Raw genomic sequence first — 17,387 nt, 5'->3', positions numbered from 1 at the left:
AGCCACAGCAATGCAGGATCTGAACCACATCTGTGACCTGCACCACAGCTCACAGCAACACCAGATCCTTAACCCTCTGAGCAGGGGCTGGGATTGAACCCACATCTTCATGCATACAAGTTGGGTTCATTTCTGCTGAGCCACACGGGAACTCTGAAATGTGGTCATTTTGACCTATAGCCTACCTAACTAGAAATCATTATCACATAAACTCATGTCAGTTTAATTGTTCGTTAGAAATTATGTTTATAAAGCATAAGAACAATGAAACAAACTTGACTTGCCTTATATCCTATTTTCATTTTCTCAAAAAGAAAAAAGCTATTCTGTTTTATGTTCACTCAACAGTTGCAAAAGATTTACCAGTAGATTCATTGGAAGATGATTTTGAGAAGGAATTCTCATTTTTGAACAGCCTCCTAAGTCCTGGTTTTTCGAGTGCTAGTGAACTTCCCCAAGAATGCCAGGCTGTCTTTGGGAGCCCCAAGGCCAGTCTCTCGTCCCAGGAGCCTCCCAGGGGATCTGAGCCTCTTGTTCACTCCTCACGATTCCTTCCTTCACAACTCTTTGACCTTGGTCTTCGTGCTTCTGGAGCTTTCAACAGTAAGTGTCTATGCAACATTTGGACACCCTTAAATTGTTTGATCTTTGTGAAGCAAAACTATGTACATGTGGATGCTAAAATCAACAAGGAGACTGAGTTAGCTTCAGTACTGCTAGGTAATTCTGCAGTCACACCAGTCAACTGGAAAAATAACTAATATCATCACCTCTGGAGTTGGTCAAGAGGAGTGAAACAGGGTCTGCTTTCCTGCCCCATCCACTAAGCGCCATATTTTCCACATTGACTTTCCCAAGTGTCTTCTCTACATAGAAAATCAGTGTCTTGTTTCAGCCTTTTGACCTGCTAAGTTACCCTGCTTACAGCAGGTGACACTGTTTCTTCCACCTGGCAAAATGCGGTGTGTCCTCATCATGTGGGCTCAGAGGTGACAAGAGAAAAAGAACTGCCCTGGAGCTGGTTCCATGGCAGTGGGAGTGGAGGACTGGAATGGAAAGCGGGGGAAGGGGTTAAAGTCAGGCCACCTGTGTTGTTTCTATGTCAAGGGCTCTCCCCTCTCCTGCTGCCCCCATCCCTGTGTCCAGCCCAACCCCTTGGGAATCATTTCACTCCCCATTTCCATATTGATTCCTCAGGTCTACCAGTGCTGTTTCTGAAACATGTCTCACATTTCCCGCTTCTTCTCCCTGCTAAATGGCCTCATTTGGTCTCCTGGGTTACTGTGGTTCCTCCAACAAGTCTTCCAAACCCCATTTCATCCTCCGTGCCTCCTCCCAAATTCTCTCTCCAAGAAACAGATTCAGATGTCAGCAACCAGCTTACATTTTTCAAAAATGAAGCACCATGGGCTCCAGAGTCAAACCTTCCTGTGCCTGCATTCCCACACTTTCTCTTGTCTTTCTCCAAAACACCTGCCATCTTCTGTAAGCTCAGTTTCCAGATACCTCTGGGCATCTCTGCTGGCACCCCCCCTATGGCTGGGATGTTCAGTGATGCACCCCATCGTGTGTTTCCTCCATGATGCCAACCTTGAGGACGCCTCAGTACTGCCAAGTGGAGGTGCTTTCTCCCCCCTCAGGCCTCCTGCAGTGCTTTTTCTGTTTCATGGCTGTGATCATAGTTTATCTTGCCTTATATCCCTGCCTTTCATCCTCTAGCAGGTTTTAAATCCTGAGAAAAAGCCTCCACAGCACCTCAAGGTGTCTTAATGCATTGTAGTTTGTATTAAAATACGCAGGTTCATACTTTATCTTCAAGACCATCATGCTTCATCCAGTCTGCAAGCATCTCAGGTTATGATCTGTGGGGTGATTTATCTTCAGGCTAACGATCACAGCACATAAAGTTAGCTCAATAAATAAAATAAATATCGGTTAAATAATTACTCAGTAAGAACTGGTTACATGGCCTAAAAGAATGGATAGTTTTATTGATAATGAGGCACTCTACCTAGGATAATTCAGATGTTTTGCTGTGATAAAATTTTGGACAACAGTTATTCTTGCATTGGCATATCAGGGGCCCAGTTGTGACAAAGATTTACACACTCACTCTCTCCTGTGAATTCCTACTCTTTTTCCTGCACTTGCCACATGACTGGAAGCACCAGAATCTTCTCTTATTTTCTGGTAATACTGTCTCAACGATATTTCTGCACCGCTCAGAACGTCTGTTGTGGTCCCTGCTTGCAGGCTCACAGGATATTCCAAAGTCAGAGCTGAGGGAGCTGGTCCTCCCTCATGTTTGACTGTCTTGCTGACTCATCAGGCAGTTAAAAGGGGACTGAAATCTGGTCTGCAGCCTCCCAAGAACAGGACTCTTTCTACTTCACTAGTCTCTCCTTTATGTCCACTTCTTTTTCTCCTGTGATGGAGACGAGGAAGGTGAGCTGCCCTGAGAGTTAGAAGATCTATGTTCTAGACGCCCCAAGTAAGAACTTGGGCCTCAGAGGATCTCTTCTCTACGAGGAAGGTAGTAGGCAGCACAATCTAAGTTCCTTTCTGGTGCTGTGTTTTAATTAAAGTGTAAATAGCTTTTCAGGTTACAGCAAACATTGCCCTGCTTTAGTATTCATAATGATACTTCTTAAGGACTGCATCATGTTTTGTCACACTTACCCACCCATCTTTTTTTTTTTTTTTTTTTTTTTTTTTTTTTTTTTTGTCTTTTTAGGACAGCACCTGTGGCATATGGAGGTTCCCAGGCTAGGGGTTGAATTGGAGCTACAGTTGCCAGCCTACCCCACAGCCACAGCAACACAGGATCCGAGCTGCATCTGCAACCTACACCACAGCTCACAGCAACGCTGAATCCTTAACCCACTGAGTGAGGTCAGGGATTGAACCCACTCCTCATGGATCCTAGTCGGGTTCGTTGCCTCTGAGCCATGATGATAACTTCCACCATAATCTTGTTCATTTCTTCCTTATTATTTCTCCTTTTTCATGTCATAGATAATGCTGCAATAAGCATAATCATGCATGTGCTTTTTTCCTTCAGTTAAATTATTTCCTTAAGGCAAATTTCTAGGAATGGGATTACCAAGTCAAAGGGTATAAACCTGTTTATAGGCTTCAAGATTCTGGGTTTCAAGTTTCTTTCCTCTCTTCCTTACTCCTTAGAACTTCTCTTTCTATACCTTATCCATTTGCAACTGTTTTAAGGAAAAAACCCCCATTTATTTCAGAGCCACTTTGTAACATGTAAGAAAGTCTAGCTCGAGCTCGGACTAAACCTAGATGGCTTATATAAAAGTCATAATTGCAGATAAAATTCATAACTGCAGATATATGTCTTACACTGCAGAATATTGCCCTTGTACAAAGATTGGAGCACTTTTATTAGATACCTTTCTCTTTTCTTGTTTTTCTGATGCTACTTCCTATTTGATTAACAGTGGATAATTCATTATTTCTCTCTCCCCAGGCTGGGCCTCCCAAGGGGGAGAACTTCCTCTTTCACACATGGAAAACCAGCAGGTGCCTTCAGGGAGTTCCAAGAAATTAACAAAATGTAAGTTATTTTACTTGTATTATCTGCCATCATATTAATAATCTGTTGAACTCAGGTAAATTTAGGAAAGGATTACTTTATAAAATCTTCATTTCATATTGTTGAGAAAAGTATTTTGTTAACCTTGAATTAAAATGAAAGCGGTACCTGTCTATCTCTCACCATGGAAAGAATTGAATAGAAATTGTGAGCTTGCCATAGTAAACTAAATTCTGTTCTTTAATCTTTTATATTTTGTGTTAAGGTTTGTTGAGAATGGATAATACCATGAGGGATAGACAATGGCTGTTGACAAAGAATGCGTTTAAGCACTTAGCCTAGGGCCTGGTATATAGAAATTGCTAACATATATCGAGTAATTACTGCATTTTGTCCGCAGAACTGGCCCATGTTATAATTACCATGTAGGATATACAGAAAAGACACATTCTCAGTCTTGCAGGATTTTAGATACATATTAATCTTAGCGATGTTGATTTAACTTTTTAAATGGACAGAATTTCAGATGTACAGAAATATTTCATAAGTGAAAATGGCAAGGAACACCTGTATATCCTTTCCACAGATTCATCTGTTGTTAGTATTTTACCCCATTTGCTTTATGCAGGCCTTTCTCTCTCTCATGAGAGAGTGTGAGTGTGATGCATATGTTATTTTATTCTGAGCCACTGGAGGGTTAGTTATGGACACAATGACCCTTAACCCCTAAATGCTGCAGTTTGTGTTTCCTAAGAACAGGTATATTCTCTTGCACAACCAGTGTGGCTATAAATGTCAGGAAGTTTAATGTCAACATAATACTTTTCTATAATCTCCCATGTATTTGTATTCCTTTTTTATGAGTTGGCTCGGTAATGGTCTTGATAGAACTGTCCCCTCTGGGACAGCCAGTCTAGGGTCATGGATTGTATTCAGTTGCCATGCTTTTAAGCCTCCTTTAATCTGAAACATTTCCACAACTTTTGATTTTTGGACACAAGTATTTTAATAGAATATAGTCCCTCTGGTCCACTGTTTTTTGTTTTTAAGAGAGTGCCCCTTATTTCAGTTTTATCCGAAGTCTCCTCTTAATTAAATTCAGGTTATTTGTTCCTGGCTAAATACGCATGGGTGATGTTCCTTTCTCAGGGTTTCACATCTAACCGGTTATACCATCTGTTTCTCCCTCATGGGTGTGGTTAATTTTGACCATTCAAGGTATTGTCCAGTTTTTCTCCTATACAATTACTGTTTTGTCTTACTTTATCCTCTCTTGCAGTTACTAGGCAGTTTGTGAGAGACATTTTGCAACTTTGCACACGTCCTGCTCTTTGTCAGAATTTCCACTTAGATTTAGCATTATTGTTGCTTTTTGCCTGATTCAGTCTTTACTACGATGGGTGAAAAGTGATGATTTTCCAACCCCAGCACACCATCCACATTTTTAAAAAATTGTGGGCAAAATACATAACAAAATTCACCATCTTAACCACTCTTAAGTGTACAGTTCATTGATGTTAGGTACATGCACATTGCTGTGATACACATCTCCAGAAATTTTCATCTTGCAAATCTGAAACACACTAACTCCCTGTTCTCCCTCTCCAGCCCATGTTAACTACCATTTTACTTTTTTGTTTTCTTGCTGCAATGTGCAATAGCTTGATATATGATCTCAGTTCCCAAACCAGGGACTAACCTGGGCCACCCTGAATCCTAACCACTAGACCACCAGGGAACTCCCTTTACTTTCTGTTTCTATGAATTTGACTACTTTAGATACTGCATATAAGTGGAATTATACAGTGTTTTTCTGTAACTGGCTTATTTCATTAGCATAGTGGCCTCAAAGTTCACCCATGTCGTAGCATGTGACAGGATTTCCTTCCTTGTTAAAGTTGAATAATATTTCATTTTATAGATATACCATATTGTGTATATCCATTCATCCATTGCTCACATTTTTAAAACAGACTTATTGGACATATAATTCACATGCCATACAGTTGGCTCCTTCTACTGGCCCTCCATACTCTGCTGTAAACAAAAAAAACCTCTCCTTTCACGCTTTTGTGTGTATTTATTATCAGAATGGATTCATATTTTTTCAAATGGTTTATAATTACTACCGAACTTGATCATTTTGCTGCTCAAATCACCTGTGTTGATCAGTGGGAACCCTTTCACACTGACTTCCGAATCCTTGTGGTATCAATATTTTAAAATTTTTTCTGAGTTCCCTTTGTGGCTCAGTGGTTAACCAATCCAACTAGGAACTATGAGGTTGAGGGTTCGCTCCCTGGCCTCGCTCAGTGGGTTAAGGATCCTGTGTTGCTGTGGCTGTGGCATAGGCCAGCGGCTACAGCTCCAATTAGACCCCTAGCCTGGGAACCTCCATATGCCACAGCTGCGGCCCTAGAAAAAAGACAAAAAAAAAAAAAAATTTTTTTTTCCAAATAATTTTTTAGACTATAGAAGGGCTTGCAAAAATAATACAAAATATTTTCATGTATCTTCATATAGTTTTCCAAAAAATGTTACCATATTTGCCTTTTTCTCTGTGTGTAAAATATATAACTTCTGAACTGAAATTATTCTAAAGAATATATCCTTTATTATAATAAAGCCCCTTCCTCTCGAAATACCTCAGCATCTGTTTCCTAAAAACAAGGACATTCTTTTACATAATCACAATTCAGTGATCAAAATCGGAAATTAAATTTGCCATTGTAGTACTGTCTATAGACCTTATTCAGATCTTGTCATTTGTCGCACTAGTATATTTTATAACAAAAGAGAAAAAGGATTTTGCCTCATCCATGGTCCAATCCAGGATCACAGTTGTGTGTGTAGTTGTCAAGTCTCAATCTGGAACAATTCTTCAATCTTTGTCTTTCATTATCTTGACTTTTTATCATACATAGGCCATTTATTTGTAGACTTTTTTTTTTTTTTTTTTTTTTTTTTTTTGTCTTTTTGCTATTTCTTGGGCCTCTCCCATGGCATATGGAGGTTCCCAGGCTAGGGGTCAAATTGGAGCCGTAGCCACCGGCCTACGCCAGAGCCACAGCAACATGGGATCCGAGCCGCGTCTGCAACCTACACCACAGCTCACGGCAACGCCGGATCGTTAACCCACTGAGCAAGGGCAGGGATCGAACCCACAACCTCATGGTTCCTAGTCGGATTCGTTAACCACTGCGCCACGACGGGAACTCCTGTAGACTATTTCTTGAGTTGGGTTTATCTGACGTCTCATAATTAGATTGAGGTTACGCATTTTGGCAGGACTATCAGGACAGGAATGATGACGTCTGTTCTTAACAAACCATTTCAGAAGGCATATGATGTTTATTTGTCCCATTGCTTATGATATTAAGTTTAATCAGTTGGTTAAGGTGGTATCTGCTAGGTTTATTCACTATCAAGCTACCATTATATTTTTCACTTTAGTTAATAAGTATCATTTGGAAAAATATTCTGAAACTGTATGAACAGCTTGTTTCTGATTAACAATTTAGCATTCATTGATAATTCTTGCACGAAAGGTCTGTTGCTGTGGTTGTTGCCAAATGGTACTTCTCTATTCATTTATCTACATTTATTTGTTGGCATTCTACTGTGTGGAAAAGCTTTGTCTCGTCTCTCTCTTTTACTTATTTGTTGATATGTCTCATTGTGAACTCTTGGAATCCTATTTCATTCTTCCAAATACTGTGGGATAAATCAGTTAGGGAATCCATCAATTCCAAGCAAACCACAGATTCACACCAGCAAATTCTGAATATGGCCATCCCTTAGAGATTCAAACTAATTAGTTTTCTTTTTTTAAACTCACTAAAACTGAATTTGTGCTTAATCATTAAAATAAAGACTATACAGTGAATAAATCTCAGAACTGAACATGAAAAAGCCAAGGTATTGGGAAAGCTGCTATTTGCCTGTAATCCTTGAAGCTTATTGTGGGGGAAAAACTCTCAGCAAAAGTCTATAATAAAGTTGAGCCTGATAATTTTGATAAAAATTGACATTCTTAACAACTTTGAAATTCACTCATGAAGTACTTCACTTCATTAGTCCTTAAGGAAATGCTAATTAAAACCAAAATGCGATACCATTACCCACCTATCAAAATGGTTTAAATGAAAAAAGAAAATCCCACATGCTGACAAAGATATGGAGGAACTCAGACACTGCTAGTGGATGTGTGAATTCATATTACCATTTGGAAAACTGGCAGTTTCTGCTAAAACTGAACACACATATACCCTAAGATCAAACATTTCCACTCCAAAGTACACATCCAACAGAAATGAATCCATTTGTTGACCAAAATATGTGCAAAAGAATGTTATGGCCTCACTGTTGCTAACAGCCCCAAATGGAATTTATTTCAGTGTTGCCTGGGTGGGGGTTGGGTTGGAAGGGTGTCACAAGGGGCACCTGTAAGGAGTGGTCACCTTCTGTTTCTTGGAAGGCAGCTATGCTCACCACAATACCAACACCAACACCATGTTCTGTTTCTTTTTTTTTTTTTAAGTTTTTATTTATTTATTTATTTTTTTTTTTAAATTTTTTATTTTTTTTGTCTTTTTGCTATTTCTTTGGGCCGCTCCTGCGGCATATGGAGGTTCCCAGGCTAGGGGTTAAATCGGAGCTGTAGCCACTGGCCTACGCCAGAGCCACAGCAACGCGGGATCCGAGCCACGTCTGCAACCTACACCACAGCTCACGGCAACGCCGGATCATTAACCCACTGAGCAGGGGCAGGGACCCTGCAACCTCATGGTTCCTAGTCGGATTCGTTAACCACTGTGCCACGACGGGAACTCCCATGTTCTGTTTCTTGATGTTGGTGTTGTTTGTGGTTGCCTTTATGAAAATTAATGTTATTTGAGCTCTTTTTCTCTGTACATATATTACAGTAAGTATAATTCATTCATTTTTTTTTCATTCATTTTTTATTTGTTGTCCTGTAAGTATCTCTGTAAGGTAAGAAAAGTGTGCACAAGGAGAATCCCTATGAAAATAATGTAAGACCTTCATTTCCCATTGTGACAGGTGAATCTAAAACCATCTGACTGTTGTAAAATGCTGTACCGTTTTCATGTACAGAACTCAACAGCTGCATGAGGGAGTTCAGGGATCAGTGGAATGGCCATATGTCTATTCTTCAAGTATAATTATTAATAGCCCCCCCTTCACCCTGTTCCCTCTCAAGTATCTTGGGTTTAATAACAAATTATATGATCAGTACTTTACAGATGAGGAAGCAGGAGCCCCTGACTTTAAATGACATGTCCATTATTACTTGTTAGTAGGTAGGACACCCAGGATTCAAAGCCAGACTTGTGTGGGTTTATTACTAACTCTACCTGGGGGTTCCCAGATGTAAGGATCACTCTATCCTGATCCCTGAGGCTCGGGATCCCCACAGCCCCAACTCCAGCCCTCTTATCTGTGGAAAGCGGTAACCATGACTGAAAAGAGGGTTGCCTTAGACTCTTGCGCATAGGACTGCTCTCCATCCTGGTCCCACCGTGTCTCTGGTCTCATGTGTAGGTCTCAGGTGCCTGCCTTCTCATGTTTTATCAAGTCCTTTCATCAAGACTTAGATTGACCCCCGGGTCTCAGCCCTGCTTTCTGGACCCCCTGGCCTTTAAGAACTTAGGCTTCTGAGATGACCCACTCTCTGTGCCACTACATTTTTTTTTTTAATTTTATGATTTTTATCTTCCATTACAGTTTATTTACAGTGTGTTGTCCATTTCTACTGTACAGCAAAGTGACCCAGTCATACATGCACATTCTTTTTCTCACATTATCCTCAATCACGTTTCATTACAAGTGACTGGATATACTTCCCTGTGATATACAGCAGGATCTTATTGCCTATCCACGCCAAATGCGATAGTTTACCTCTATTAATCCCAGATTCCCAGCCCATCCCACTCCCTCCCCGCCCCATACATTCTTTCATTAGTCCCAGCCTTCAGCATAAATGCCCTTGACCATCTGCCACACAAAAACCTGTAGACAATCGATAAATGCAATTTTCCAGTCTCCACAGAGGGAGAGAGTTGGTTAACAGGAAGTTGTATTTAAGATATAATCCACTCCTTAGTATATGTATAAAAAAATTTGTAAAGCATACATAGAAAAGACAAAAGGAAACTAAACCAAAATGACAGCTATTGGGTGCATTAATATGATAGGAGTAGAAGGATTTGCCCCCTACATCCAGTATTTTAATATTACTTTTACAGTAAATACAGGGTGTTTTGTTTTGTTTTTTGCTTTTTAAGTCTGAACCCACAGCATGTGGAGGTTCCCAGACCAGGGGTTAGATTGGAGCTGCAGCTGCCAGCCTACACCACAGCCACAGCAATTCAGGGTCTGAGCCGTGTCTGTGACCTACACCACAGCTCACGGCAACACCGGATCCTTAACCTACTGAACAAGGCCAGGGATCGAACCCACATCCTTATGGATACTAGTTGGATTCGTTTCTGCTGTGTCACAATGGGAACTCCTAAGTACAGATTTTTAAACACTGAGTTTCCAAGTGTTATGTTCCTATTTTGTCGGAACAAAGGTTACTTTTAATTTTGAACCTGAGAGCCTTTTGCTATTGCCTGCCTTCTTACGTCTCATCAGGTCCTTTCTCAAAGCAACAGGCAATTACTTAGCCTCAGCAAAGCATGAAATAGCTGCATTAGCTTGCCAAAATTATTTCCAAGCAGGAGTTCCCTGGTGGACTACTGGTTAAGGATTTAGCATTGTCACTTCTGTGGCTGGGGTTCAATCCCAGGCCTGGGAATGTCTGCAAGCCATAGGGCAAAAAACAAAATTATCCTGGGAGGTTCCCAGGGTGATGCAGCGGAAATGAATCCGACTAGTATCCATGAGGATGCCGTTTTGATCCCTGGCCTCACTCAGTGGGTCGAGGATCCTGCATTGCCCTGAGCTGTGGTGTAGGTCACAGATGTGGCTGGGATCCCAGTTGCTTAGGTTGTGGTATAGGTCGGCAACTATAGCTCCAGTTCTACTCTAGCCTGGGAACTTCCATATGCTGCTGGTGCAGCCCCAAAAATCCAAAAAAAAAAAAAAAAAAAATCCTTAAGCAGATATAATTGATGTCTCGTCTTGTCAGTTGTCAAAAGAAGCATCTACTTTAAAATCAATAAAGTGAGGAGTTCCCATTGTGACTTAGCAGTAAACAAACCTCACTAGCATCCATGAGGATGCAGGTTCAATCCCTGGCTTCAATCAGTGAGTTAAGGATCCAGCATTGCAGTGAGCTGTGGTGTAGGCTGCAGACGTGGCTCGGATTTGGTGTTGCTGCGGCTGTGGCGTACAGCTCCAATTTGAGCTCAGGCCTGGGACCTTCCATATGCTTAGGGGGCAGCCCTAAAAAGATAAAATAATCAAAGTGGGACAATAATGTAATTTTAAAAACCTGAGACTCCTTAATATGTTTTTTTCTTTTTTAATAGCTCCCAACAGTGGTACCCAGGACATGTCAGCTTGGTTCAATCTATTTGCAGACTTGGATCCACTTTCAAACCCAGATGCTATTGGACACTCAGATGATGAACTTCTTACTGCCTGACTGAAGTTATGATGTCACCTCAATGGCCTTGAGACATCAATTTTGCAACTTATTGCCTTTGTGGAAAGGAGTTTGCATTGTCACACATACACGAAAACATTGCGTTTGCAAATTTAACACTTGACAGCCAACTTTAGACAGATAGTGAGGACTACACTTTAATATATTAAGTATCTCTTTAATATCTTGGATTTGCAGCTGCTGATGATATATGGAAAACATTAGAAACTATTGGGTCTTAAATATTTACCAAAATTTATTTTAAAATACAGGAATAATTCTGTCAGTAGAAGTTGGGATTATTTGCTTGGAAAGCCTTTTATGTGTAAGTTGCCTTGCTGGCTGTGAGAAGGCAACCTGTGGATAAAGGACAGCATGTAAGCTAGGTTGTGATTCGGGGTTGGTTTTAAATCAAACAGTGGCAGAGGGAATTCTCTGTTAGAGAAGGTAGCAGTAAAACCAGACCAGTTTTGTCTTTGGTTAGAAAGGTAGAATAAGATTTGAGAACTCATTTGCTTTGATGAAATCAGAGAAACTTGGTGCTTGTTTTCTTCACTTGGAGGTTAAAATGTAATATTACGTAGGTTTTTTGCTTCATATAAAATGGACACCCCCCCACCCCGCATTTCACTATTGAATTTTCCTGGGGAAATAACAAGATGATTTATTTGCTAAGTGCATCCTCTGTAGAAACAGCAAAACTCTCTTCCCATCTCATAAACCACAAGAACAGACAATAATATTCAAGACATTGTGCATCTTCAGGCCTGGTTCTTCCTACATCGCTGCCACACTGTACCCTGTTCATGTTCTTCCTGGAAGAAAATGAGGGGAGGATACTCCCTGAGCAACTGGCAGTAGTATTCCTGAAATTACCCAGAAAGTTCTATATAACTTACCCTCAGATTTGCATACTTACCCCCTATTTCTTAAATTAACCCAGAAGACCTTCTGGCAGAGTTACAGAAAACTCTGCCCCATCAGTAAGGGAGTGTTTTATTTTTTTTTTTTCCTCCTGAGGATCTGTTTGGTGACTAAGGACAAACTTACCCTTAGAAGGTTGAGAGTCTAGGTATTAGAGGGAAAGCTATTTAATGGAAGTTAGTATAACGTAATGAAATCATAGCCATTATACACATATGGTCACACAGTTTCCTATTTTTTTCCTGCTCACCCTTTCATTTTGGGGCAGTTCACCGGGTGTCTTATTTTTGTCATCCAATCCATTTAACGAAGATGTTCACAGTGGTTTCCATTTTACTCCTAGTTCTAAACAGGCTTAGTTATCACTTACATGAGAACGGCTTGAAATGTCTGAGTCACATGGGCTCTGCTGGTTCCCTCGCAGAACCGCTGACCTGGACCCTAGCCCTGGCTTTTGGAGTTCCGGCTCATGTCCTCCTGTGTGAGGTAGGGAACGGGTGAGACTAGCCCTGAGGGGTGGACTTGGCTGGTGACCTTATGTGACCAGGTCACCTCAGAGTGTGTGACACCTGTCAACACAGGGTGTGGGCCATGCTGTCATGCCAGCAGTATGCCAAGGTGCCTGGAAGGAACTTGGAGTGCTGCTGGGGGTTCCTGTGTAATGTGCTGGAAGAATCCTAATAAACTAGAGACTCTACACCAAAAAAAAAAAAAAAAAAAGAAAGAAAAAAAGAAATGTTTGAGTCATTGAATATAGAAAAATCTTTTTTTAAAAGAATGGGCTAGAGCAGGTAAGATGCAGTCTACCTCCCATCCACAGACCTATGATCTGAACTGCCCACAAGGTCTTCAGAAAACCACGACTATGGCCAAGTAGCCTGTAGTCTGGAAAGACCTTATCTGAGGGTCAGAAACATCAACTCAGGGAAAGGTTATTATAAATCTTTCCTTAAAATATTTTTACACGCTTATTCCTATTTTTTATTTGGTTATTCTGTAAGCATTTTTTAACTCTTTCTTTTGATTCAGTGAAATTCCCTGGAATGCAATACCATCATTGTTCTGCTAAGATTCCATCACCAAGTGTTATGATTACAAATCACAATCTAAATTCTACACCCATGGTCGCTCTGTGCTCTCAACTTGGAATACCTCAAAACATGCTAGTTTTATGTCTTGAGCTTGTGCCATTTTTCTTCCATTAATTTTCACTAATGCATTAGTTCAAAAATATCTGTATAGTTCCCTCACATGCATGCAGGGCAGTCCTTGCTGTAAACAAAGAAACTCAATTCTTAACTGCTATTTTCTCCAAGCCCAAATCCTAGATTATGCAATGTGAAGGGGATAGTGTCCCCAATTTTCCAAGAGCGAAGGTTATCAAAAAATCGAAACATAAGGATTCTTATTATTCAGTTTTCAGTTTCTCTAACATTTTCTCTTTCAACAGAGTATGTGAGTTACCCATTTAACCCAGAAGCAACATTAACTGCCTAAGCAGGCCCAGTTATAACCTCAGCAGGTCTAACAATTTTTGAAGTACATACTTAAAATTCTTATTAAAACGAAGGTAACTGTTCATATTTACTCAAGATTAGTTATATGAAGCTCAATCATTAATTTAAGGGGCAGAAGCAGACCCTGGCTATATTACACCTAAATTGCCAAAAGAGGAAAACAAGCACATATTCAGTAGGGGGTGAAAGAAGGACAGGATAAACATAGAACAGAGAGGAGGTCTGTTGCTATTTGGTTAAAACTAGACCAGCCATTCAGTAAGAAGTAAATTCATTAACCTTAACCAAGAGTGGGCTGAGAACAATTCTTTCAAATTAAATGGATGTTTTTTATATTAAATGGGGGGAAAATTCCTATCTTATACTTTTTAATGCTAAATAAGGAAGCACTTAAACTTAGAAAAGCCCCAGAATAACTAAAATTTGTCTCATCTTTCTAGCCACACTTTTAAAGAGCAGCAGGAATACCAGATCAGATTAAGATTGCATTGGTGTAACTTTGTATTTTTTGAAATCTTTCATTAATTGTAAAACATAACTCTGCTATGTTTAAAAGCAAAATGTATTTTAACAAAACAGGTTTCAGTATTTGTACAATGAAAACAGTGTTTGTATTTCAACTATGGATATTTCACATAACTATCTTTATAAACCATCTGGAAAGTAGAGGTCTTACAACATAAGAACAAAGTAAGTTTGTGCTATTTTTCTGAGCCTCTTTTATTTTATTTATTATTATTATTATTTTTGCCATTTCTAGGGCTGCTTCTATGGCATATGGAGATTCCCAGGCTAGGGGTTGAATCAGAGCTGTAGCCACCGGCCTACACCAGAGCCACAGCAACACGGGATCCGAGCCACGTCTGCAACCTACACCACAGCTTACGGCAACGCCAGATCCTTAACCCACTGAGCAAGGCCAGGGATCGAACCTGCAACCTCATGGTTCCTAGTCGGATTCATTAACCACTGCGCCACAATGAGAACTCCCTGAGCCTCTTTTAATAAAGATTACAAGATGTCATAAAACAAAGTTGAAATATTTCCTAATGTGTTCAATACAAATCCAATTACTGTTTCCCTGTTCAAAAACTTGGTTTTTACCTCAGGACCACAGTAGTAAGAAGGCAGTTTGAATTGATAAAGATACCACAGAATGAAAATAAAAACAAGGCAGTTAATCTCCTTGTGTGAGACTGATGCTTTCTAATTTACTTTGTGCAGGAGGGACTTTGTAAGATACAGGAAATCACAGAATATGTGTTTCTTCTATAAACACTCCCCATAACAAAATACAAACTATTAAATAGCAAAATGTTGAGTCTAAAAGCAATAACCAGTGTTGAAGAAAGGAATAAAAAGCAAACCAGGACTAATTGATCCAGTTATTCCTATTTTCCACAGCACTGGCAAGGCCCTGCATTTCCTTACCTTGAGCAGTGAAGCAGACCCAGAATCTTGGGATATAGACATTTAACTAGGAAGGAAACACAAACTTTAAATATTAACTAATTTAGCAATACTGAAGTTAATGCATTTAAAACACACAACAGTAAGGTATTTAAATATGGCAAAGATAACCTATAGAGCAAAATTTGAAGAAATATATTTGTCAGGGAGTTCCCATGGTGGTGCAGCGGAAACAAATCTACTAGTAACCATGAGGAATGAGTTCGATCCCTGGCCTCACTCAGTGGGTTAAGGATCCGGTGTTGCTGTGAGCTGTGGTGTAGGTCGCAGACGTGGCTTGGATCTGGCATTGCTTTGGCTGTGGCACAGGCCAGCAGCTGCAGCTCTGATTCAAGCCCTAGCCTGGGAACTTCCATATGCCATGGGTACAGCCTAGAAAGAAAAAAAAAACAAATCAACTTCTTCCATATTTTGTCATTTAAAAGAAGACTAAAGATTAATTCAGTAACTCTTGATGTCCGTGGCATCTAAAGTCAAGATATGGTCCTTCCCACTTGGTGTTGTAAACAAACTGATCAATGTCCAAAATGAAAATATGAACTGGAGATAAAGGTCTGAGAGACATTAACAGGTAAGATTTTGAAGGGTATGTCTTTACATTAAAGAAGAAAGTGGTTTCTTTTTCCCATTTCAAAGTAATCTGCTCTCATTTAAGAGTCTGGAAAAGTAGAAGACAAATCACCCACAGCCCTACCACCTAGGAATAACTACTGTTAATATTACATATGAACTAAATTGTGAGCTGGGTGATTTCGTTTATTGTCTGAAATGGGCATACCAAGTAATTAAGATTAAAATTTACTTTTTTAAGTCTTTTCCTCAAAAAGGTTTAAAAAAATCCACTAAAAATGTAACTGAAGACACTATTCTCTGACTCTCTAAAAGATGTGCTCCCCAACAACTACTAAAGGAACTTCTTTAGCAGAAAAGAAAACGCCACAATGAGCAAAAAGATTTAAAATGAGAAAACTCATTGGTAAAGACGAAGATAATATAAAGATAGAAAATCACCCACTGACAAATATGAAATCAAAACCAGCAGGCATGAAAGAGAAGACAAATGCAGAACATTGAAAATGCATTAGAAAATAAGAGACCTGCAACCCAAAACATTCTGTACACACAGATGGTCATATCCAAATCTAATGGGAACCACAAACCAAAAACTATAATATACACACACATAAAGAAAAAGTAATCCAAACACAACAATAAAGAGTGAAAAAAATCGAGAAGACAAGAAAAAGAAAAAGACCCGAAATAACAATCCAAAGCAATTAACAGAATGGCAATAAACACATACCCATAATTACACTGAATGTAAATGGATTAAATGCTCCAACCACAAGACATAAACTGGTTGGGTGTATATGAAAACAAGACCCATATATATATATACTGCTGACAGGAGACCCACTTCAGACCCAAGGACACATACAGACTGAAAGTGAAGGGATGGAAGAAGATACTACATGTAAATGGAAATCAAAGGAAAGCAAGAGTAGCAATGTTCATATCAGACAAAACAGACTTTAAAATAAAATCAGAAGAGACAAAGAACAACATTACATAATGATCAAAGGGTCAATCCAAGAAGATATAAAAATTGTAAATATATATGCACCTAACATAAGATTACCTCAATATATAAGGCAACTGCTGACAGCCATAAAAGGAGAAATTGATGGAGTTCCCGTCATGGCACAGTGGTTAACAAATCCAACTAGGAATCATGAGGTTGCAGGTTCAATCCCTGGCCTCGCTCAGTGGGTTAAGGATCTGGCATTGCTGTGAGCTGTGGTGTGGGTCACAGACACAGCTCAAATCCTGCATTGCTGTGGCTCTGGTGTAGGCCAGTGGCTACAGCTCCAATTAGACTCCTCACCTGGGAACCTCCATATGCCACAGGGCCATGGGTGCGGCCCTGGAAAAGGCAAAAAGACAAAAAAAAAAAAAAAAAAGAAACTAACAGCACATGATAGTAGTGGGGGACTTTAACACTTACGACAAGGGACAGATCATCCAAACAGAGAATCAACAAGGAAATACAGGCCTTAAATGACACCCTAGACCAGATAGATTTAACTGACAGTTATAAAACTTTACATCCCAAAGCAGCAGAATATACATTCTTCTCAAGTGCACATGGAACATTCTCCAGGATAGATCACATCTTGGGCCACAGATCAAGCCTTAGTAAATTTTAAAAAGTTGAAATTATCCTATGCATTTTCTCTGACCACAATGCTATGAGACTAGAAATCAACTACAAGGAACAACACAAACTCCTAGAAGCTAAACAATATGCTAC

At 39.7% G+C, this 17,387-nt stretch overlaps 1 protein-coding gene across 4 annotated transcripts in view; it reads left to right on the top strand.

The window, feature by feature from the left end:
• The window catches only part of ICA1L (islet cell autoantigen 1 like), an 83,638-nt gene extending 68,851 nt beyond the window's left edge, over positions 1-14,787 (top strand). For all 4 annotated transcript variants that reach the window (XM_021075560.1, XM_021075559.1, XM_021075561.1 and 1 more), the window contains exons 11-13: positions 349-603; positions 3,488-3,574; positions 11,050-14,787. In XM_021075560.1, the coding sequence (XP_020931219.1) occupies positions 349-603; positions 3,488-3,574; positions 11,050-11,165 (458 nt within the window). In that variant the 3' untranslated portion in view covers positions 11,166-14,787. The remainder of the gene's footprint in view (positions 1-348; positions 604-3,487; positions 3,575-11,049) is intronic.

Source organism: Sus scrofa, chromosome 15 (genome assembly GCF_000003025.6).
Source record: "Sus scrofa isolate TJ Tabasco breed Duroc chromosome 15, Sscrofa11.1, whole genome shotgun sequence".
In the NCBI taxonomy this organism is placed as follows: domain Eukaryota; kingdom Metazoa; phylum Chordata; class Mammalia; order Artiodactyla; family Suidae; genus Sus; species Sus scrofa.
Note: the sequence above shows the minus strand (reverse complement) of the source record. Positions and strands in the feature narration are given on the sequence as shown.